At 46.6% G+C, this 23033-nt stretch overlaps 3 protein-coding genes across 10 annotated transcripts; all 3 read right to left on the reverse strand.

Moving 5' to 3' along the window:
* Positions 1-6936: 6936 nt before the first annotated feature.
* LOC125551845 (uncharacterized) lies at positions 6937-14651 on the reverse strand. 8 transcript variants are annotated; one of them, XR_015599324.1, is made up of 9 exons: positions 13123-14651; positions 12149-12297; positions 11103-11304; positions 10894-11024; positions 9386-10791; positions 8797-8873; positions 8624-8710; positions 7400-7546; positions 6937-7201 (listed from the first exon to the last, which is right to left on the reverse strand). XR_015599324.1 is itself a non-coding variant. In XM_087515515.1 (4 exons), the coding sequence occupies exons 1-4, from the start codon at positions 14649-14651 to the stop codon at positions 11012-11014; spliced, it is 1893 nt and encodes a 630-aa protein (XP_087371641.1). In that variant the 3' UTR covers positions 8898-11011. The 8 variants fall into 8 exon arrangements, 1 of the variants encoding a protein (XP_087371641.1); XR_015599322.1 differs by having other exon boundaries at positions 9386-11024; XR_015599323.1 differs by having other exon boundaries at positions 8624-8713; positions 9386-11024.
* Positions 14652-16380: 1729 nt separating this feature from the next.
* LOC125551839 (tryptophan aminotransferase-related protein 1) lies at positions 16381-18470 on the reverse strand. Its single transcript, XM_048715209.2, has 4 exons — positions 17971-18470; positions 17562-17868; positions 16868-17450; positions 16381-16761 (listed from the first exon to the last, which is right to left on the reverse strand). Exons 1-4 carry the CDS (start codon positions 18333-18335, stop codon positions 16577-16579), a joined length of 1440 nt encoding a protein of 479 aa, XP_048571166.2. The 5' UTR covers positions 18336-18470; the 3' UTR covers positions 16381-16576.
* A 161-nt stretch (positions 18471-18631) lies between these two features.
* Positions 18632-22546, reverse strand: LOC125551829 (uncharacterized). Its single transcript, XM_048715202.2, has 3 exons — positions 22106-22546; positions 20761-21039; positions 18632-19941 (listed from the first exon to the last, which is right to left on the reverse strand). Exons 1-3 carry the CDS (start codon positions 22427-22429, stop codon positions 18820-18822), a joined length of 1725 nt encoding a protein of 574 aa, XP_048571159.2. The 5' UTR covers positions 22430-22546; the 3' UTR covers positions 18632-18819.
* Between the last annotated feature and the right edge of the window lie 487 nt (positions 22547-23033).

Consider the following 23033-nt stretch of genomic DNA (forward strand, 5'->3'; position numbering starts at 1 on the left):
TTTTCTTTAGCACTAGCTTTCCGGAGGTTGCAGCACTTGCTTTCCTCAGGCATTGGTGTTGCTGTTGCCCTTGGAGCTCTCCTGATTGTCCTTTGCTTCTTTCTTCCTCTCCATCCCACAAACCAAGTCATCCTCAACTGAGATACCGTCTAAGGGTGAACATGCCTCTACTACAAGTGCTCTCCTAAGCAAAAAGAAGAGGAAGGAAAGAATACCTCTGATGGAAACAAAGGTAAGAAGGAGCATAAGGCTCCAAGATATCAATAAAGGTTTCAAAAAAAAAAACCTGTGTAAACAAGAATAGCATGGCTTGTAATTGTGATCCTTCTCCTATTGCTGGCAAAATAGTTAAATCTCTCCACATCCTTTTGCAAGGTGGATGCCAAAATTGGTTACAGACACTGTGAAATGAAAACATGGATTGCTCGCCGCTTTAGTGTACTACTCCTTTCATATTCTCAAAAGTCTTTTAACATGTCTAGCCAGTTCAAGTAAGCCGCGGCCTGAAAACAAATACGGCCTTTTGTGACGCTCCAAATCAAACGGCTGGGCGCATACGGCCTTTCGTCCAGTGAGACGAGACAAGAAAAACGCGGGCCAATCTATCTCCACGGGCAGGGCTCTCTTACACTCAGGGCCATCAAACCGTTCCGTCATCTCCTCCAGTACGCGCCCAGTTTCGATATTGACCAGATATGACGAGCTCCAGTTTTGATCGGCGAGGAGCACCGTGCCACTCTTCTCCCCAAAGCAAATGCAATCTACTACTCCGTCAGCCTTGGGTGGTTCTATCTCGATCAAGTGCGTGCAGAGCCAGGAGGAGGCCGTGCCGCTGTCTTGACGTGTCCATATTTCCATCCACAGACCTTGAACATGCAGGCGAAGAAACAAGAGCGATCCGTCGGCGCCAACGCGGAGTTGACGTGCGTGGTAGGGGGCCAAGAAGAAGCGTGTTGCAACGGGGAAAGGGAGCTTGGCTAGAGAGGCCTCACCGATCTCGGCATCCACCGCAAAGTCGTAGACGTCCGAAAAGTCCCAGCAGAGCCAGTGCGCTGCGCCCCTTTGCACGGCGGCGTCGTTCTGCATCAGCAGGTAAGCCGTGCGCCTCTCCGGCAAACAACGGTCCAGGCAAGCGGTGGGCGCGCTCCAGCTCGGTTCGTCAGACGAGAAGGTGTAGAGATGGTAGTGCCGTCCATCCGGGCTGGCGCCGATGAGCAGCACTCGGAATAAGACGGAGAAGCCCGGCAATGGCGGCCGGGTGGAGCAAAAGTCGGCCCCTGTTAGGACGCCAAAGCCGTCCAGCCTATCGTTGTTGTCGCATGACTTGTACTCCAGTGGGGGAAGCGCCTCACACGTGCCGGCCAGCAGGTTACACATGGCAAGGTGGACGACGGTCGGGCGCGAGGCGTGATGAGTCGGGACGAAGCGCACGAGGAGGAGACCGCCGTGCGAGGCAAGCGGTGTCACACGGTCGAAGAGGGTGCCGGCTTGGGGGAGCAAGGAGCCGAGGGATCGACGGCCACGGCCGAACACCGGTTGCGGTCCTGGAACTGGAACGAAGGTTTGGGCGGCGGCTGGTCCCATGGGGAGCCCCATGATTCCCTGATGGATGTGGCATTTGTTGGCGAGGAACCCGACGAGGGAGGACGGATGGCGTGAGTTGGCCGGCCATCGGCGGCGGAGGAAGGAGGAGTCGGCTATGAGGCACCTCCACAGCTTGCACGTCGCCGCGCAACGGAAGAGTGAAGCCTCCTCAGCCAGGCGTACAAGGATCTCCAGGATGACATCGTCTGGGAGCGTGGCCGCTGGCGCTTCCATATTCTTCACCAGGTTCACGTGATCTACGGCGATTGGAGTCTGCATTCCTAGGGGCACAGCCCCGCCGCCGCCGCCGATCTGGTCGAAGTGCTTCTCTCCGAAGGAAGCTCACGCACGCACACACACGCTATTTATTTTAGATCAGGACGTGGAATACTTGCAACCGATAGCCTCTCTATGCAGATTACTACTAGTAGTAGATTTTACGGTACTGCTAAAAATCAGACTTCAGTCGACGGGCCAGCCGTCCGATCTTAAGTATCTCGTAGGCGTTTTTGTCCCTATTTCGGCCTGTCTAAGGCGTGGACTGGCCCACTTTGTTTTTTCCCGTCGAACCGATAATCCTATATGCGCGAGCACTGCTGATGGGCTGGGGCTGGGCTGTGTTTTCAGTGCGGGTTGTTGTTTTTTTTTTGTTTTTTTCTCTATCTTGTTGTTTGGGCCGCATTAAAGTGAAGAAGGGGAAGCGGCCACCCATGATGATTAAGAAGAGGGTAACGAGCAGTCAGGTTTCATTCCACTTCGTCTCTCTCCATTTCCTCAGTCTCAAATCGGAAGAACTCATTTAAAAAAAAATCGAAAAAACTCCGCAGGGGGAGAAGAGAGGCCGAGCTTGAAGATTGGCGTGCTACTGCATGCCCAAAGAGAGAGGGATGGCCGGCGTTGCTGATGGAGCGAGTTTCCCCCCTACCATTCTTGTCCATCTTTTTCTTGTTTGTCTTGTTCTTGTTCGTGGTACACCGTAGATCTGAAGAGATTAGGTTTGTTTTTTGTGTGGATCAAGCGAAGATAAATAGCTTCAACTCTATAATCGACTCCAGGATTTTTTTAGTTATTTTTTGTGTCATTATTGTTCAAGCAATCAATAGATTGGAGGTGTTTTTTCTGTGGTTCATGCGGATGTAAGGTTTGGGGTAGTTTTTCTAGTGCATCAAGGGTGGCCAGAGTGAGCGGCTGCTTTTGTTTTTTTGTTAGGTGATGTAGATGTAACGCCAAGTAAACTGCACTCTTTACTGTTTAATTTCAGTTAGGTTCAGTTAGTTTAGTTTTTTTTTATTCTTTGTCTGAAATTTATGTCTGCTACATTGTAGGAGTTCGTCACTGTGCCCATGTATCCAGTAGAGTAGATGGCATCTTGTATGTCCATATTCCCCCCTAACGCATGTTCTTTTTTTGTTTTGTATCAAATATGTGATTAGTAGTTTCAAGCAGAGAATCACCCCATAGTTTAGACCTTATTTTCTTAGGTTTGATTCTTTTGTGCATTGATGCACAATAGTCTCTCGCTCTCGCGTGTCTATCGGCAATGTTGGTGTGGTGGATTTTTGATGATGAAACCGGATTCTTTGCTTGTAGCTAGATTCACTTACCTCGATAAATAAAGCCCCGTTTTTATGTATCATCTTTTTTGTCATTCGGATATTTTGCTGCGTCTTTTGAGGTTCTTTCCAGTAAAGATTATTTTACAACCAGTAGCACTAAATTTCTTAGTAGGCCAATAGACTGAGATGAAGTGTGTTTCTCTGCTGGATTGTACTGGAAGTAGTTTTTTATCAACATGTTTTTTCTATGCTTGTAGGTGCATATAGAGAAATTTTTACACCGCTCCGTACATCCTCTGTACAGAGAGTATAGTGCACTTTTTTTACACCCTCTGTTCATGAGTAGGTGACAAGAGAGATGTGTGTTTAGGATTTTTTGCAAAGTTGAACGTTCCTTTTTGTTTTTTAGTATATAAACCTCTGCTAGTTATCCTTTTCTTTGGACACTTTTTTTCTTCTTGTTTTTTATCTGGTGAGTGCTATCACTTATACTGTTCTTAACTGGGATATTTTTGGTGTCTCAAGAAGTGCTTCTCTCATATCCCCCCATACACATTACTGAAACCATTAGTAGGAGTGATTCAATCGCTTGTTTTGTTTTATTCTAGTTGAGAGTAGTAGGTCGAAGAATATGACTATTGCTGAAACATTACTTCCGCGAAATCAGTTCCATGTTTTTTGAGGATTATCTCTGAACTCAAATCCCCTCATATGTATTACTGGACCATCACTAGGAGTTGTATAGCCCTTCTGTTTGTTTTATTAGGTTTTTCGCTGAAATCTTTTCTCTTGAAACAAGAGAGATTTTTTATTACTGCATGTATTAGCAGTAGTGTGGTATTTTTTTTTCTCATAATCCCTATCTAATCTGCAGCATGTTTTTTTCTGAAATCTTTTCTTTTTGTAAGCAGGAGATATTACTGCTGAAATCTATCACTAGGGAGTGGGTTGTTTATTTATTTTTTTTTGCTTTGACACTTTTTTTAATTCAGAAGCATGTTCAAATCTATCTTTTTTTGCGTAATCAAAAAGAGAATGATTTAATGAAAGTAAGTTTCTAGCAGCAGCATGTTTTATTTTTTTCGCCCTAAAAACCATATGAAATTAGTGCATTGTTAATTTTTTTCTTTTGTATATGAATTAATATGGTCTTTTGATAGATTCATCGTCTTTTTTATCTCCACATCGCAAATGTATATATGTTTCTTTTTTTCATCAGCGGCGACGCCAATGATATATTATCGTTATGTCGAAATCCTTTTTCTTCGGAAGCATACAAGTTTTTTTGCACTAAAAATAATTTAGCTGAATATGTATGTGTATCAGTAGCACATATTTATGTTTGTGGCCTTATTTTTATGTGCATAGGAGATGGTTTTCAGAGTTTGTCTGAGCCCTTGCTACCGTGAGAGCAACAAGCGGCATCAACATGTATGTCTGGAAGGAGTTCAAAAATACAGGAGTAACTCCACAGCTTTTATATTTTTTTGTTTTTTTATTGTCTGATCCTTATTTTTATAGGTTATACTTATTATCAAAAAATATATTTGTTGAAGGTTTATTTTTCATTGTCTGATCCTGGAGTTTTCGAAATAGAGGGGAGCCCATAGTTTAACGAGTTGTTTACACTGAATCATTGTTTTTTTATCAAGCGTGCCAAGCTCTTATGATATGGTTGGTTCATTTTTTTAAGAGTTCAGTGTATCTTTTTTGTAGCCATTTTTTTCCTTACCCATGTATAATGTACAATGTGAGGGCATAGACTTTTTGTAGAATTTTTTTGGTATGATGTTCGTGTTCAACTTGTTGATGCCGCCTGTTAATGTACAATGTTTGTTTTTTAAGAGTTCAGTTGCATGTCCCATACTAGGTATGCAACCACACGTCTTCTACAATAGTCGCAACTTGGGGGACCTTTGTTTTGTTGGAGGTGGCGGTGTCGAGAGAGAGGGGCCCAGTTGCATGCCCCCACACACGCAACTGCATGTCTTCGAGCACGGTCGCAACTACATGTCTTATAACTTGGTTGCAACTCTGACTTTGCCAGATTCATGTCCCACAATGGGCACGCGGCTGCATGTCTGCTTACTTGGTCGCAACTAGGGACCTTTGTTTTGTTGGAGGGAGCGGGGTTGAGAGAGATGGCCCCAGTTGCATGTCCCATACTAGGCATGCAACTGCATGTCTTTTAACTTGGTCGCAACTAGGGGGGCTTTGTTTTGTCGTATGGGGCCGCATCGAGAGAGATGGGTCCAGTTGCATGTCTCACACTAGGCGTACAACTCCATGTCTTCTAACTTGGTCACAACTTGGGGGAACCTTTTCTTTGTCGAAGGGGCCTACGTCGAGAGAGAGGAGCCCAGTTGCATGCCCCACACTAGACACGCAACTGCATGTCTTCGAGCATGGTCGCAACTTCATGTCTTATAACTTGGTTGCAACACGACTTTTGCCAGTTCTCATGTCCCACAATGGGCACGCAATTGCATGTCTTCTAACTTCATCACAACTGGGGGGGGCCTTTTGTTCTGTTGGAGGGGGCGGAGTCGAGAGAGATTCGGCCGAGTTGCATGTCCCACACTAGGCACACAACTGCATGTCTTCTTACATGGTCGCAATTGGGGAGACCTTTGTTTTGTCGGAGGGGGGGCGCGTCGAGAGAGATGGGGCCAGTTGAATGTCCCACACTAGGCACGTAACTGCATGTCTTCTAACTTGGTGGCAGCTTGGGGGACCTTTGTTTTGTCGGAGGTGGCGGCATCGAGAGAGAGGGGCCCAGTTGCATGCCCCCACACTAGACACGCAATTGCATGTCTTATAACTTGGTTACAACTCCGACTTTGCCAGTTTCATGTCCCACAATGGGCACACAACTGCATGTATTCTTACTTGGTCGCAATTGGGGACTTTTGTTTTGTCCGAGGGAGCGGCGTCGAGAGAGATGGGCCCTAGTTGCATGTCCCACACTAGGCACGCAACTGCATGTCTTTTAACTTGGTCGCAACTCGGGGTGGGGGCATTTATTTTGTTGAAGGGGCCGCGTTGAGAGAGAGATGGGGCCAGTTGCATGTCCCCCACACTAGGCACGCAACTGCATGTCTTCTAACTTGGTCGCAACTTGGTGGACCTTTGTTTTGTTGGAGGTGGCGACGTCGAGAGAGAGGGGGGCAGTTGCATGCCCCACACTAGGCACGTAACTGCATGTCTTCGAGCATGGTCGCAACTTCATGTCTTATAACTTGGTTGCGACTTCGACTTTGCCAGTTTCATGTCCCATAATGGGCGCGCAACTGCATGTCTTCTTACTACGGTCGCAACTGAGGACCTTTGTTTTGTCAGAGGGGGCGGCGTCTAGAGACATGGGGCCAATTGCATGTCCCTCAGTAGGCATGCAACTGCATATCTTTTAACTTGGTTGCAATTGGGGGACCTTTGTTTTGTCGGAGGGGGCAACAACGATAGAGAGGTGACCAGCTGCATGTCCAACTATACTCATGCAACCACGTGTCTTTCTAGCATGGTCATACTTAGTGTCTTCTAACTTAGTTTCAACTAGGGGCCTTTGTTTTGTCGGAGGGGTGGCGGTAAGAGAGAGGGGGCAACTATTCATGCAACTAGATGATGCCCCGCACGTTGTTGCGGGAATGTTTGCAATATTTCAATGAGATTTTGATTATATGGAACATGAATTCTTGAAACAATAGTTTTTGAAAGTATATAAAAATTAAATGTAAATAGCATAATAAAATGAAATTTTACATGCATGCATGTTGTAGTGGGTTTTTAATATGAATAGTTGCATGTTGAGATGGGCCTTTCCTTATGCATGTTGAATGATGAGGTGGCATGCTTGCATGTTGAGAGAAATATGTTAGTGGGGGCTAGCTATTTAGATATAAAAGATTTGCAAGGGCGGTCCCCCGGACTATAACTATGTCTCTTTACATACATTTTCACAACTAGATTTTTTTGCTTGGTCGGAAGGTGGCAGCTCCCCCGCGAATCCTCTACCCTCGCTATGTGTCACACGAGCACCATAACACCGCCGTTTTTTGCCATGCCTGCAAACACAAATCAAGCACCCGATCTCACAACTAGTTTGTGTGTTTTTATCTTTTTTTAAAATCATATACATTTTTGCATTTTTTTTGTTTTTCCCAAGGATTTAATAAAAAAATCAAATTTGTTTTTTGCATTTGATTCTGACAGCGCAGCTCATTTTCAAAAAAGGAGAGCATATTAAAGGAGAGAAGAGTTACTTGTCCAGATCCTCGGGCACAGCAGCTGCGCCGGTGGTGCTGCCCGACGAAAAGGGGGCAGGGGAAGCGCGGCCGTCTTCTCCATCGTCCTCCGGCGCCGCCCCGGTCAGCGAGATGGGGAACTTGGTAGGACTACATCTGAATTTTCTGTGCTTTATGAGAGCATTAGTCTAATTCTGTTCACTGTCAGTAGACATTTTGTGGTTGTGAATTTACAAGTATCCAAGTTCACTGTCAGTAGACATGTCTGAATTACTTAAGCAACATGCTTGTAAGTGTTCAGTACTCCTGTAGTACTACCGTGCAAGTGATCTGCACCTGTTAGTTTTTTACCACTGTAGTTGATGGATGTAGCTACCTTATGTGTCTCTCAAGGTAGGAGATTTGCTGCTGATAGTCTTGACTAATTAAGGCATCTCTTAATCTTTTTGACATCAATTTTTCCACATTTATTCAAAAGTTATTCTGCTTTTAGCTTCCTCTCTCCAACTCATGGAATGTTGGATTTGTAGTGCCTGTTTTGGTTTTGTTTGTCTGAACTACCAAAACAGACACTTGATGTTTTACATTTCCATAAGAAAATCTAGGAGTGTTTCCTTTTACTAGTTACAATTAGCAATATGTGAACGGATTAACCATCCTCACTTACTCTCTACCACAGTTTTATGACAAGCTTTTATTATCTCAGATTTGTTTGTTTGCCTACTAGGGGATATATGGTGCGAATCTAGATTCTGGGATGGAGTTTGCAAATGGAGATGACGATTTTTGGGTATATTTTTTCTAATGCTTTTTTTGGGTGTGAATCACGAATCTGAGGGAGTGAATTAGTGTTTTGTTTGGCTTGACCTCGTACTTTTCTGAGTGCGAAATGAAGAGAACAAATTCCATGGCTGACGTTGAAATAGAGGTAGGTAGCTGAGATTTTTTCAAAGGTAACTATTGAATTCTTATGTGATGTACTTGTACTTGGTTTTTACTGATGTCCCTTCAATTGCTTGCTTGCACTGAGCATTGCCAATGCTTGTTTGAATTTTCTAAGGCATTCAACATACTGAGATTATTATTATTTATTTACTGAGGCACTCGCATTCGGAATGACCCTGCATTTTTTTACTTTTCTTGCATGTTACAATTTGATGCATGTGCAACAGAGTACCAGATTATATTCATCAAGGCAGATAACTTAAAGAGTTTATTCTTGTTGTTCATGAAAGCACATACATGTTGTGCAAATGCACTTGAAGATGGTTGGGATGCCAGATTCATCACAGTTTGTTGATGCTGCACATGTTGGACACCAAGGTATGGCTGCTGCACATGGAGAGTGATGTTCTAAGTTCCTTTTTTTGTACACCCTTGTGAAACAACCTTTTTTCCAAAAATATCAATCTTACATGAACCGGTGTCAGCAGATTAACTGGGACTGGTCCGCAGCTGTTTGGAGTTCTTTTGCCATAGTTCCGTCCAGCACCTACAAAATGAAGAGAAAACATTGTTGCTGAGGTATATTTGACCATCCACAAGAAAGGTTCATTTTTTCTATGCCTCTGTTTCTTTTTTCTTAGTTCACACTATACATTCTTGATCTTCTGTAGTCACCGAACTAGATGTTAACCATGCTACATTTTTTTTCATATTTTTCTGTACACTAGGCAGGGTCATGTATATGCTTGTAATACAACCCCACTGTGGCAAATCTTGAAAAAAGTTCAGTCTTTCTCCTTAGTGTCTTGTGCAGGGGAGAGGGCAGCACCCTACTGATTTCTGTTTTAATTACCAAGCCATATTCTGTCCTAAAACATGAACCAATCAATCCATATACAACTTTTGTGGGGAGGAGTCCAACATCATTTTTTCATGGACATACAATTAAAAATAAAATTATTTTCTGCTGTCAGAATTGCTACAACACACATGCCAGTCAAATACTACTTGATTCAGTTTTGCCTCTTCTCTAATTTTCCTACAAATTATAACTCTAACCTATGTCCCATCAGGAATCTTCCTTACTGCTGCAGGATTGCTGTTACAAACATGAGAAGAGAGAAAAGAAAATCAGATCTAGAACAAATCAGAGAAGAGAAGGTGGGGGGAAAGGTGGGAGGGGGTGAAAATCAGAGAAGAGATCAGACGCCCTTACACAAGTGAGTTTCTCCATGCTTGTGGGCATGGGGTTTTGCCTGAGTTCAGTCAAAAAGTACAGTTCATAAAGCAGAGCAGCAAATAAGTTTTTTTGTCTTTTTTCTATGTCATCCGGGCCCACAAGCAAACAATGTCATGACCCAGCCCAACAAACAAACAAACAAGAAAAGAGAAACCAGCCCAGGTGTTAAGCCGGTTCAACCCAGCAGATGAAAAGCTACTTAACATGCCTAATCTACATATGATGACGTCAGCCGACTGAGTCTCAGTCTCAGTCGACTGAGACCTAGACAGTCCCTAGATTTTATTAGGAGCCAAATTAAGGGCGGGAGTATGTAGGAGTACTTATTATGCACGTCAACACGCGCACACCCAACCTAACTCGGTGCTGGACTTAGGCCGGCTCGGATACAAGATCCGACACTCGACCGAGACGCGCGCACGTACGCACGCACACAAACAATATACTCAAAATTTGCACACAAATTACACAAAACTTGCATTATTTTGTACCCTGAAAGAATAACTGTAAACTAGTGCAACTTCTAGAAAAATGAATTCCATACTAGACAAAAAATTATAATTTTACACCATTGAGGTCAAACTGCTGCTGCACGCACAAATATAAAGAAATGCAACAGCCAGACAATGTCATTTTTTTTACCAGTAAAAAAAAGACATACAAAAACAAAAAAAAACAGGTTATTATGCGTACTAGCATATACATCTGGACCGCGCGGGGACTTGTTGTGTGTGAAGACATACTTTTTCAGCAAACTGAAGACAAACTAGGGGGGCTTTGCGAGCGTCCAGACCGCCGCCACGTCGACGTCTGACCACCTTGGCCCACCAAAAAAAGACCACCTTCCTCTCCCTTGCTTTCCATCGAACGCCCACACCGCTTGCCATGCCAGAGCATGCAGCGACTGGCATTGATGCCGCGATTTGACAGGATGGAAGGGCGGCGCTCACGGGCGTCGCCGCTTTAATGAATAGTATCACCACCTTCTGAGCTAGTAATGATCTTCCTTCTGTTCCGACATCAAAAAGTGGGATATGATGTCGGTAATGATCTTTATCTCATCTTCTCAAGTGGAATTTCTGAGCCTCCTTGCCACTTTTCTGGTTCTGTATACACGGTTTACATAATGGAGGACCAGGTGCAGGGGAAAGGTAGGAGGACTCCCTGCACAAGACTGCTTTGTATCTAAGGGGGTGAAAACCAGGTGCAGGGAGTCCTCCTAGGACTGAATTAAGGGGGATAAGCAACAGGAAGACCAACCAAATCTACAAGATACCAGCAAGTATCTAACTGAAAATTTAGTACCCGTAAAACCACAGAGACCCACCTCCGGAAGGATGCAGATAGTACTGCTACATGACAGACGATTGACAATTTCATACCGCAAACAGAATGCAGTTAGGTAAATGCTCCAGGATGCCTAAAACTTTCACTGAGTGACTTGTCTAATTAATTCCTCTGCAAATAAAATTGGTGACATTAGTATCAAGACCAGTTGCCAGTTAAATTATGAGTAACCTAGATAACGGAAACTACCTTTTTCTCTTCTCCATGGAGACTTCAGTGAGAGCAGAAAGGATTCTTGATATCTCCACAGTGTTGTCTGCGGTCTTTTCCATTATTATTCTTGCAGTATCTAGCATTTTCCCAGCAAGATCCACATCAGAAACATCTCCAGCGCCTGCCATCTCATTGTCACCCTTCCTATCCTCCTGATCTTCGCCATTTGAGTTTTCCCCTGCTCAATGAGTATATCAGTATAAAGTTAAACCATGGCAGGAAGAAAAGCACATTGATAGAAGATCAATTATACTAGTGGTGGACTGTTTGTGAAACAAAAAACAGCAATAGAAAACAATGAGATGCATTCATATGCTTAAATCATCCAACTTAATAACCAGTATAACATACCATTGACCAATACAGTGGTCCATCTAAATAAGTATTCTGATAGAAATGTGAGACAAGAAATACTCACATTACATTACTGCATACTCATGTACCATATATAATTGCAAAAAGGTGAAACTTCTATGTTGTATAAGTTAGCACACGCAAGTACACTGGTTAGACAGCTAAATACAAGAACAATGAATGAAGCCAGTGATTCAAGTATCCATATCTGTTTAATCTGGCATTTCCATTTGGCCATTCAGGCACAAAAATAAAATAAAAATAGCTGCCACATGGCACCATACACAAGTCCAAAATATGGACAGCCCATAAACAAGCTCTTTTAGCATTAAAAGTATTTTCTGCTTTCTGTGAGATCATCAACTATTTATAGCATAACCTTGACTTGCACCATATGTAACAACAATGAGCAGAACAATTTGACAAAATGGCCTCCTACCAAACGATGACAATTCAAGAGATAAGCCCAAACGGTAAACAGGTCCAGGTTCCATACGAGACCATTTAGTTTGCAAACACATGGGTACATTATTGATTAGCAATTTATTATGTAAAATATTTAGCAGGAAAGAAAAGCTTGTGATCAGGAGATTGTAATTAACTATACAGATACAAAGAGTAATATATCTTATATGTGACTGTCTAGGGGTAAAGGCATAAAGATATACATTCTTCACTGTGAGCTTTGCTGATTGTACCCTTCTTGGGAAGGTTTCCCAGAGGATTAGTTGCCTTCTGAGCTTTCCATAGCAAGGCACATCCATATTTGTAATACACACTAGCACATTCCGGAGCAAGTTCACCATAATGTGCAACCCTAGGTGACAACAAAGGAGTAGATTTGTTATTGTTGAGGTTATAAGATACTTCCATAGAACGGAATGTAATCTGAGATAGAGTGGGATAATCATAACTAAACACCCCGATTGCTCCACTGATCATTCAGATGACAGAATGTACTAACTAGTACTCCCTCCGTTCACAAATATAAGATGTTTTAGATATTTCAACATGGACTACATACGAACTGAAATGAGTGAAAATAAAACACTAAAATGTGTTTATCTACATTCGATTCAGAAAAAAGTTAGAACATCTTATATTTATGAACGGAGGGAGTAATTATTTTCACTGTTTATTGCCTTTTATAGCGATTGATAAGTGCTTGCACAGATTATGGAGTAAAATTTGTAAGAAAGCATATAGATAAACCTCACTGCTATGAAACATTTGCAACTAGTAAGTACTCCAGAGACATAGACAGATTTACCGAATAGGATAACTCTTATCTAAGCAATTGCATTTTGAATTGATGCTCTTTCGCAGTTCAGAAATCATAAAAAATGATAGCCAGCTCCAAATTTCCAAATATTGCTATCAAATTAAAACTAGGCACTCACTACTCCCTAACACTCCAACAAACTCCATCAAGGTAGCTGTTGACACAGTAAGCCTAAACGACCGCTTGGGAACAACCTTTCCACGTGTATAACATCTGAAACCTATCAAGATCATCTCTCAAACTACAAAACATAAGGACACACGTAAACAATAACAAATCCATAACAGGAGTGAACTAACTGGATGCTTTTCCCTACAATCCTTCTCATGCCTTCGGCGTGATTGGGAGCAGAATCCTAACCTGATCGCCAGGACGCGGCTGAGGCAATCAACAGCGGCAACAAAGTCCCCCTCCTTGATGGCCATGGACCCACTGTAAAACAGCGACTCTGCCTGCCTTAGTGCTTCCCACTCCCACTCCTCATCATCTGACTCACCATTGAAGTCCGGAGAGCCCAGGCTGTCGTGCTCAACTTGAGGTACCCGGAGTATAGAGTAGGAGCTGACAACTGGAACCAAAGGGTAGGCCCTGCATCGGTCCTTGCACATCTTCCTCCCCCGCTTGGACTGGAGCTCGATTGAAAAGAAGCCATCAACCGTGCTCACCAAAATGGTATTTGCTCCCTCGACAAAGCCCATCAGAAACACTGTTATTCTTGAGGACGACGACCTAGCAGCAAATGGAAGCGAATCGCCGAGGTACATGAACGGGCACTCCACCCATTCTGCATCACCTCCTTCACTGACCTTCCTTGACCAGAGGTAGAGATGATTCCACCCACCGTCATCAGCTTTAGCAATTCCCAGCCCACCATCCTCCGCCTGAACCAGCATAACTCTCTGCGAGAATGCAGCATCATTGTCCGGTTCCGGTGGGTTGATCACATTGAGGACATGCTCAGCCAAGTTGTACTCGAGGATGTGCCCATCAAGGTACAGGAAGTACAGCAGAGAATTCCCCACGAGCAGGCCAGGATTCTCACAGAGCAAGGAAAAGCCATCGCGCCAGGGCAAGGCCAAGGCCACCTCACCCCAGGCGCCGGTCTCCGACGAGTATACGGCCGCCGACGTGAGCCACTCCGTTTCCTCCTCGAAGGGGCTGGTGAACACCAAGACAACGCGGAAGGGCCCCCCGTGGCAGTTGAGATGGTCGCACCCCTCCGCCGCACAGAGCACGGTGGCGTTGGAGTGCCCGATCTTGAGTTCCGCGGGTACCGGCACGTTCCACCAGTTGCCCGTGAACGGCTCCCAGACGAGGAGCTCCCGGTCGGTAGTATCGGAGACGAATACGGCGCGGCCGTGCCGGTAGCCGAGGACGTGCCAGGCGCGGGGGTCGGGGACGGGGAAGGAGAAGGGGGAGGTGGGCACGTATACGGGGAGATTCTCATCACCTTCCGAGTGCTGGAGGAACCCTAGCATCTTGGGTGCCCGGCGGTGCGCGTGGAGGTGGCGGAGGAAGCTGGGGGCGGAGATGATGTCGCGCCAGTGCTTGCAGACGAGGCAGGCGCGGAGGAGGCATGAGGGTTCGCTGGGAGGGAGGCGGGAGAAGATTTCCTCGAGGAGGTGGTCTGGAAGCGCCGGCGGCGAGCGGCGGAGGCGTGGCAGCTCCATGTTTCCAGACGAGCCGGGTGCCTGGGTTGGGAAGACGGAACAGGAGACCGAACTGGTGACTTGGTTCGGCTCAACCAGAAGCCATTTCCTCTCTTCTTTTTTCTGAGAACGGTTAAGCCATTTCCTAATTCTACGAGATTTTTTTGAGGGACTAATTCTACGAGTATTATTGTAGAAGTACCCATTTCCTTTCATAATTCTAGAACGGTCTATGTCCATAACTGTTGAGTCTAATATTTTTCTGTTTCGAGAAATGCATATTTGAATAATCTTATTCAAATTAAACCAGATCAAGGATGAATAATCGATAGGTACATCTTCGAGTACAACTGCAGAGGAAAAGCCTGCACACCAGGCCAGACGACACGGCCGCAGGGAAGTTCTTTGCTCCGCCTCTAGGGTGACAGAGCAAGGAACAGCTGAGTTCGTTCCTAGGGTGACCGTTTCGTAATTTGCGTTGGGCGATCTGGGTCTCGCCTTGGCCCTTATTGTCATCCATCATCGCCGCAGTTTCCCACCTGTCGACGTCGAGTTCTCGGGCGCTTGCATAGTCATGTCGCCAATATCAGGAGATGCTTGTTTCTTGTGCAATTCCATAGCCGAGTCAGGAAGCACTTGTTTGTGGAATGCACGAAAGTCAAGCTCGTGTGAAGAGAGATGAAGCTTGAGCATATTTGTACGAGACTTGCAAACTGTGATAGCAAAGAGCAAATGATAGATGTGATATGATAGCATAGAGCAAACGATGAATAATAGTACATAAATTTAATGTTTCATATGTATGTGCTTTCTCTTATTTTTCTTTTTGTCAGGTCAAATGTATTCAAGGTAGTTTTCCTAGTTTTTGTAGTTGATTTTTGTTGTATTCGTTTTTAGAGTCGGTAAAGCAACTGACTCTTCACCCAACGCTGAGGGCATCAGCTCTCTAAAGAAACATTGTAGACACCGGCCAACACCGTCTTTCCTAAGCAGACACAAAGATACTAGCCAAATATGGTTTTTTTTTCGAGCAAACTGTGAGAGGGTTTCTGTAATACTATCAAGAGAGTGAAATATGAATATTTTGCAAGATAAATACAATGACACTATGACACTATTATTACGAGCTAACCATCGACTTCCAAATATTAGAAGGCATAGCTTTCAAAATGATGATGACATGTAAACTTATGTCTCTTGTATTCTGGTAAGCAGAAGTAGCGGAAAGACAAACCATTGCATATTAAAGCTACCTTGTATATGACATCTACCCCTCGTGGTCCATATTTGTGAAGACAATCTAGACCATTGAGGCAAGAAGAAAGCTCACTTTGACGCGGCTCACGAATCCATAAGAAACTATATCGAGAGAGCTTCTCGTTGTATTACAAGCTTATTTTCACATTATTTATGGAATACACTGTATGGTCTTGCACAACATGATCATATAAAACGGAAGAGGTCTCTCTCAACTGATGAACTTGGATTTTGAGGCCTTTGAAGAACTTGTCACTCCTCAAAGCAATAACAATACAATCCATAGGTTCTTTTGAAGTGCATTGGCAGCCCATGTGCAACTATACAATCAATACCTTAGCGAGCACCAATGGCAGCCTTCTGGGGAATAACTCTTTGATCATAATTTGTTGTTTTTTAGACTACTTGTTTCATTTGGTCTATCTATTGTGCTTGGTACGTATTTTCTAAAAAAAATTAAATAGAAGTATTAAATAGTATTAAATGTTTTCATCGTTGACGGCAAACGTTTGAACTTTAATGTCAAAAAATAGTTTAAAAGGAGTTTAAGTTCGCAAAAGGAAATGAGGATCTACAACCAGTTAATAAAGAAAAGTAGTTAAATTTTAGGGATCAAGTTAGAATGCGAGCTTATTCTTAATGAGTGTATCTAGACGTGTTTCAGTGTGTAGATACACTCATTTTAGCAACAGTTAATATCATACGGAGGGAGTAGCAAAACATTTTTAGGGAGTTAAGCCTCAAGGAAAATTTTAAACTTCAAAACTCGCACCAGTCGTTCCATATACAGAGAGATTATAAGCGGGTGAGACCATCGAAATCCACTCCATTCGTTTTCGTTTCGTTCTCCGAATTAATCCGAAGCATTCTGTTCGCATGATAGCTCTGGCTTTGCATCCTCATGGTAATCATGTTATGGAGAAGAGGCGGTCTATGAGCACGTCGAACACACCGTCCCTGTCCAGCATGTTGACCCTGACGCACCTGGCGTCTCCCCCGAACTGCTCCCCTCCCCGCGCCACGATGCCGTGGCCGCGGAGGAACTCGGCGCAGTCCTCCACGCCATCCTTCTCGCAGCGCAGCCACGCGAACGCTGCATCCGATTGCGAGCCCGGTGAGAAGAACTAAACAAACTGGAGTAATGGCGGAATTCGTGTTCATGGATTAAGAATGTTCAGTATATGTTTAATGTACAGTACCGGGGTAAGCTGCCACGGTTTGCCTGCTGAAGTTGCAGTGGCCGGCGGTCTCCTCCGGGAGGCTGAAGGCGCCGGTGGCCGCCACGGCGGCGCGCAGGGCCCGCCAGCGCTCCTCCATGCGACGGCGCGCGAAGTCGAAGAGCCGGAGCCGCGTGTCGTCCTCCTCGTCGGGTCCGTAGGCGTCGGAGACGACGGCGAGGATCTTGGCGGCGCGGAGCTGCGAGTCCTTGGACACGCCGATGGTGCTCCGGTCCACGAAGTAGACCATCTTCTTGGCCACGCCGCGGTCCTTGACGAGCGCCCACCCGAGCCTGGCGCCGGCGTGGCCGGTGACCTTGGACATGGTGAAGAGCATGATGTCGTGGGCGGCGGCGCCGGTGATGGGCGTGTACTGAGGCCAGTAGTATACCAGGTCGTGGATCGCCTTGCCGGACTCGGAGCTCAGGACGGCCTCGCGGATGGCGCCGTCCGGGTTGTTGGGCGAGCAGACCAGCTCGATGTGGCCGTCGCCGTCGAACGCGTTGGCGTCGCCGGCCCACCGGTAGAACCCCGAGAGCAGCAGGTCCGTCTGCGGCGGGTACGACTGGCACGCCACGACGTACGTCCAAGATGACACCATGTCAGGCAATCACCCCACACCACACCACGAATGTAATTGAATTTGCACTTGGATCGTTTGATCTTGATTAAATACCGAGTAGTAGGGCGCCGGCGAGACGACGCCGACGGGCCATTGGGCGCCGGCGGGAGACAGGGCGTACATGGCCGCCTGGAAGAGCTGGGTGGCGCCGGTGCCGACCACGAGGTGGTAGCCGTCGTCGACGGCGGCGTTGCCGACGAGGCGGTGGACGCGGCGGACCTCGCGCTCGAACTCCGGGTCGAGGAACCAGCAGAGGCTCTGGGCATTGGAGAAGTAGCTCATCCCCGACCACCCCGGGATCGCCACCGCCGCCCGCTCCCCGACCTCCCTCCAGAACGCCTCGTACATGGTCGGGTCGCCGCTGCACGCACGCAGAACCAAAACCGGCAGTGCGGCGAAGCACGTTGTCAGATAGAGAACACCTTACCCAATCGCGCACGAAATACGTTACGGGAACACGCACAGCTCGAGGTTGATGACGGCGTCCGGCGCGATGGCCGGCTCAGGCGGCGCCGCCGACGTACCGCCGTCCATTCCGGCCCTGGCAGCAGACACCTTGCTTCTCACGCCACGCGTCACCCTTATCTTGGGCTGCGGGCGACCGTGGCCGGTGGTTTTATGTCCGGCGGGGGCGGGGGCAGCGCATGCGACAGCCCGCACGAGCAGGCATGTCATGCGTGCGAGCAGAGCACGCACACGCGCGGACGGCGGGATGAGAAGAGGTGTTTTCTGTTGGCTGATCCTCGGTGGGTGGCAGCAGACTTTGGAGCGATGCCGCCAGCAGCTCACGCAGACAGACCAGCGGCCGGTAGCGAGGCGCCAAGCCATGTGAGTGAGTGACTAGCACAGTGGCCTCGTTGCCTGCGAACTGCAACCGTATAGGTGTGGTCCTGGTGAGCCGAGAGCTAAGCACTTCGGATGAAAGTGCACGGCTCATTGCCAGCGATCTAACGATTTGTCTCTGTCGCCAAAACTCCGTGACAAATGTGATCACACGTCGCCAGCCACACGAAGAGGTTAGAGAGGTCACCGTCGTATAGATGCGTGAAAGATAAGGCAGCCATGAGCTAGTTTCACAGGTCATCAACAATAGTACTTGACGACAATAACACTAGAAGACACACTAGTCAAACTGACAATGGATAGCAATCACTAGGGCACTAGTTAACAAAAGAGCTAACACTAACTGTACGGTAGCAGCAAACGAGAAACCTGACAAATAAGAAATCCCTCCTGAATGCACGAATTGGTTCCATAGGTGTTCGCCCATCGATCATATACACATGCTGCTCCACGACTAGCAGCTGGGCTTTTATCGCCCGAACCAGCCTCTCTGGGCAGGCTGCGCATCACTGTCGTTCATCAGCTTGTCGAGCACCACGTTCAGGTCCACATTCTGACAGTTCTCTGTCAGCCTGCGCACAGTCGCCCTCACTTGCTCCTTGGAGAACCCCATCGTTGAAACCTTGTCCACCACGTCGTCGACCGCCACCCTGTTGCCGGACGAGGCACTCGGAGCAGAGCTCACTGGCGCTGCTTGGGGCAGTATTTGAGCTGTAGGGAGCTTGCCGTAGTTGCCACTTCCAGCCGAGGAGGGGCCAGTGGGGGCAAAGGGTGAAGGCGAGTTCATTCCAGCATTAACACGGTGAGACGGAGACCCGCTGTATCCATACTGCTCAGGAAAACCGCCTCCTCCCTGCTGCTTGTATCCAGCGCTGTAGGGCGGTGGTGGACCGGAGTTAGGCCTGACTGCTGGAGGCTCGTACATGCCAGGGTTTGGCCCATAGAAAGGAGGAACAGGTCCACTGGGTGGTGGCATGTAAGGGGACGGCGGGCGGACATTCAGTGGGTAGCTCTGAGCAGGAGGCCCATAAGGTGCTGCTTCTTCTGGCTGATGGGGCAAGGGTGCGGCTGGAGTTTGGGGGTTAACACTTCCAGGCGGCGGAGGTTGAGAATATGGAGCATACTGAGGCGGGTGCTGATAATGTTGTGGTGCTGCTGGAGGTGCTTGTGGCTGCGAAGCTGGTGGTGCTTGATATTGCTGGTGTGCAGCCTCTGTTGTCTGTGTGGATGGGGGATAGTAGGATTCCTGCGATATGGTCGGCACAGATGGAGCAGGTGCGACTGATTGCATTTGAGGATGCGGTAAATGACCTTGGAATTGCGGCGGAGGTTGGTTGTGAACCATTGGTGGAGGGGGCGCATTTGGAGCAGGAAGGGCAGGCAGTCCTGTTGGTTGGGAAGGAGGATAGGCCTGATGTTGTGGTTGAACAGTTGGCTGGGGCGCAGGCGGCTGCTGCCTTGAGTCCACCTGCCCAGCACTGGCATTTTCTGACTCAACATCCTCTGCTTTAGACACTTGAAGCTTCGTAAGTTGAACCTGGGCCTCAACAATTTCCTGCTTGTCACGCAAAATCTGCACACCTGCTTGAACCTGCGAGTAGTGCATACATAATTAATCTAGCTGCTGAAGAAACACTGGCGATAGTACAAAATAAATTAATACAAACATGTGTCCAGGTAGCAAATTAGTACGATAAGCACCAAAAGAAATCTTCCTACAATGTCTCAGAAAATCACATCACAATATGAAGGTACGAAACATTCTTCATGATTAACTACCAACACACTAGGTGAAGGCATGTAAAAACACTAGATGAAGAAGGCAGAAGAAAGACATGAAGCGCACTAGCATGCACAAGATGCAACAGGGGCCACAAACATATTAATAATTCCACTTGTCACCATGCCATTGTGCCCTTGAATGGAGCTGAAGGAAACTCAAAAGTGAAAACTAATGATGAAACTTATGTATTATAGGCAATTATGAAATATAGTCCTTAAATAGACAAATAAACTGCAAACTATCAACAAGATGTGAGCTAGCTGGACAAATGACCAGTAATAATAAAATCCACTATGACATGATGGGAGTATATAATCAATAGATTTCAGAGCTGTACATTCCTATTTGTATACAAAATACAAAATCAGCCAACAAGCTTCAGTCAAAAAATAGGATCAAATATTAAATAAGACAAACATCATACATAGATGAGCTAAAGAAAAAACAAAGACTATTGTTACTCAATAATAAACCAAGTTCTTTTTCATCTTGATTATCCCAACCAGTAAGCAAGTTATTGCGATAAGGTAAGCATGATCCTTTCTCTACCAATAAAAGAAAGAACAAGGAGAGGAGGGAATCAAGGGAAGATATTCACTTGCAGAGAGGAGTTGGAATAAAGCTTACCTCCCGCAGTGTGTTCTCAAATTGCCTCAGTTTTCCATCAGTGCTGCCGTTGTAGTTACCAACTGTTAACTTCAACTCGCCAACAGAGTCCTCAAGATGGTGTGTTCTGCCCTCCAGCTGTGCAAGTCTGGAGCTTACACCTTCCATTGCATGTAGCAAGTTATCAGCATATTTCTTCATGGTGCGATCAATATCTGCTATAGTGACTGCATTGAAGTTGCTCCTTTCTTCTTCATGACTAACTTTCTTCAGCACACGAGGCTCCATCATAGCAGCACTCTTTGCATGGTAAAAGAAATTAAGCATATTAATTACATATATATCACAAGGAAAGAGAAAAAAGTGAGGTGATATGAAGTGATAACAATCATGCATCACAACAACTAAAGAATTTTAAAAACCTCTTGGATTGGTTATTAATATCACATACAGCTACAGAAGTATACGGTGAATGGGTACATAAGATCCCTGTGTGCCTGTGTTAATTCTTATACTCAATCAGTTGCCAATTATATTGCACACCCTACCACTGTGCGCATAAGAAAAATGTTGAAAAACATAGTAATAACTTTGCATGCACAAATATAACATGGAACATGCTGGAGCTGGACTGCCCACTAAGATTGGTGGAATAATTAAGGACATGGCCAAATGGTCCATCCCTGCAGTTCTGGAGATAACTGTTTGCTGCTGCCTAACTATCTCTCTAACCCATGATTAAAACTATCACACACATGCACACTTCTGTCATAGTTACCATAAATGCAGCTCATGGAATTGCGCCAAAGGACATGGATTCATGATGTGCCACTACCATTTTTCTTCCAAAGTGCACGGGGAACATCTTAAGCACGCACGCAAATGCAAAGTTGCGTAACTTGATTAGGTGGCAGACCATATTTAGTTAGCTATATACACCCCCACTAAAGTGATGCCGTATTCGTTGAACATCAGACGATTTAGGTACATCAATATGAGGCATATAAGACTATGAGAAGGAGTAAGCAGCCGACCATAAAGAGCATCAATCAGCAACAAGTTGCAAACGTAGAGCCATTGCAAGAGCAGCATCTGCAATCATCCTAAAAGTACGTACAAAAACCTATGACATACTGTCATGGATATGCGTCAGCTTCCACAAGCACCGGAACCACAACTACTAGGGCTACTTTTCCCTTTTCTATCTGAATCATATATAGTGCCAAAAGGGCAACCACATCGATTCGATTTATGGGCACAACGGAATTCTACAACCGAGCAGACCAGCACTAGCTAGCAAATACTAGTGCCGACGAACAGATCTATGAACAGCAGTGCCGGACTGAAGGTGGCCAGGTAGTTTTACCTTATGTTTGGGGGACGCGGCATTGGCGTCGAGCGACCCCCAAGCGTTCGCCGCGGCCGGGGCAGGGGCCGCTGGGGCTACGGCGGCGGCGGGGGTGCGGATGGGTTGGAAGTCGTAGCTGGGCACCATCACCTCCTCCGTGGCACTGGCGCCGCGGCGCGCGTGGAGGTCGTGGCTCTCCACCACGTCGTCCTCTTGCGGGTTGGGGCCCATCAGATCGAACAGCTGGCCGCCGCCGCCGCTGCCACCGGAGGGAGGCGAGGATGCCGCGCCCGCCGCCGCGAGCCCGAGGATCTGCTTGTCCATGAACTGCGACGCGTTCATCGCGATCGGGATTTGGCCGGAGCTGGCTGGCTGGTGGCGGAAGGTGGGGAAGGGGAGGGGTAGGAGGCAATCTATCGAGGTCGGTGGGATTTGTTTCCCGGATGGAGAAGACTGCGACTCCTGCGAGTAAACGACGAAGTCCTGGTTGGGCCCGAGCAGGCGAGCCCCGCGTTCTCTTTTTGGTGGGCTGCAGTATTACTAAGGTGGGCCGTAGTTCCGTTCTCGGCCCAGATTAATTGCGGGCGAGAAGGAATCGGCATAAGTGTGTGGAGGCCCGAAGCCTGGCCCAGCCTAACGGAGAGAGATGGTGAAACGGCTCGACGCCGAGGAGCACGGTGGCCGGCGGTTTGGTAACGTCGGCCAACGACGGCGGGGATCGTCGGAGCTGCGTCGCGCGCCTGCCAGCGCCACCGATCCTCCTCCCGTCGCTCTGCTCGTCATTCGCGACGGCTGCTACCTGTCGTCTCCTGAGGTCATGAAGTCATGATCGCAGCAGCGGACTCGTAATTCTCACGAGTAGTATCATTTCCATATGAAGTAATTGTTTTTCACTTCTCTATTTCTTTCTTCTCATTTTGATTTCATGAGTACTTCATATTTTCCT

Source organism: Triticum urartu, chromosome 1A, assembly GCF_056163025.1.
Source record: "Triticum urartu cultivar PI428250 chromosome 1A, HENAU_Tu73, whole genome shotgun sequence".
NCBI classification, from domain to species: Eukaryota; Viridiplantae; Streptophyta; class Magnoliopsida; order Poales; family Poaceae; genus Triticum; species Triticum urartu.

Bases quoted from the DNA above. Each gene is read 5' to 3' on its own strand.
- LOC125551845 (XM_087515515.1), bottom strand. From the start codon at position 14,651: ATGGACATAGACCGTTCTAGAATTATGAAAGGAAATGGGTACTTCTAC. The intron at 12,298-13,122 runs GTTAGGATTCTG...GTTGTCACCTAG, and splicing joins AGCCGCGTCCTGGCGATCAG to GGTTGCACATTATGGTGAAC. The intron at 11,305-12,148 runs GTATATCTTTAT...CTCATTGAGCAG, and splicing joins CAAAGCTCACAGTGAAGAAT to GGGAAAACTCAAATGGCGAA.
- LOC125551839 (XM_048715209.2), bottom strand. From the start codon at position 18,335: ATGGCTTGGCGCCTCGCTACCGGCCGCTGGTCTGTCTGCGTGAGCTGC. The intron at 17,869-17,970 runs GTGCGTGTTCCC...GCGTGCGTGCAG, and splicing joins GCCGTCATCAACCTCGAGCT to CGGCGACCCGACCATGTACG. The intron at 17,451-17,561 runs GTATTTAATCAA...GTGGCGTGCCAG, and splicing joins CGCCGGCGCCCTACTACTCG to TCGTACCCGCCGCAGACGGA.
- LOC125551829 (XM_048715202.2), bottom strand. From the start codon at position 22,429: ATGAACGCGTCGCAGTTCATGGACAAGCAGATCCTCGGGCTCGCGGCG. The intron at 21,040-22,105 runs GTAAAACTACCT...TACCATGCAAAG, and splicing joins CCGCGTCCCCCAAACATAAG to AGTGCTGCTATGATGGAGCC. The intron at 19,942-20,760 runs GTAAGCTTTATT...CACTACTCGCAG, and splicing joins TTGAGAACACACTGCGGGAG to GTTCAAGCAGGTGTGCAGAT.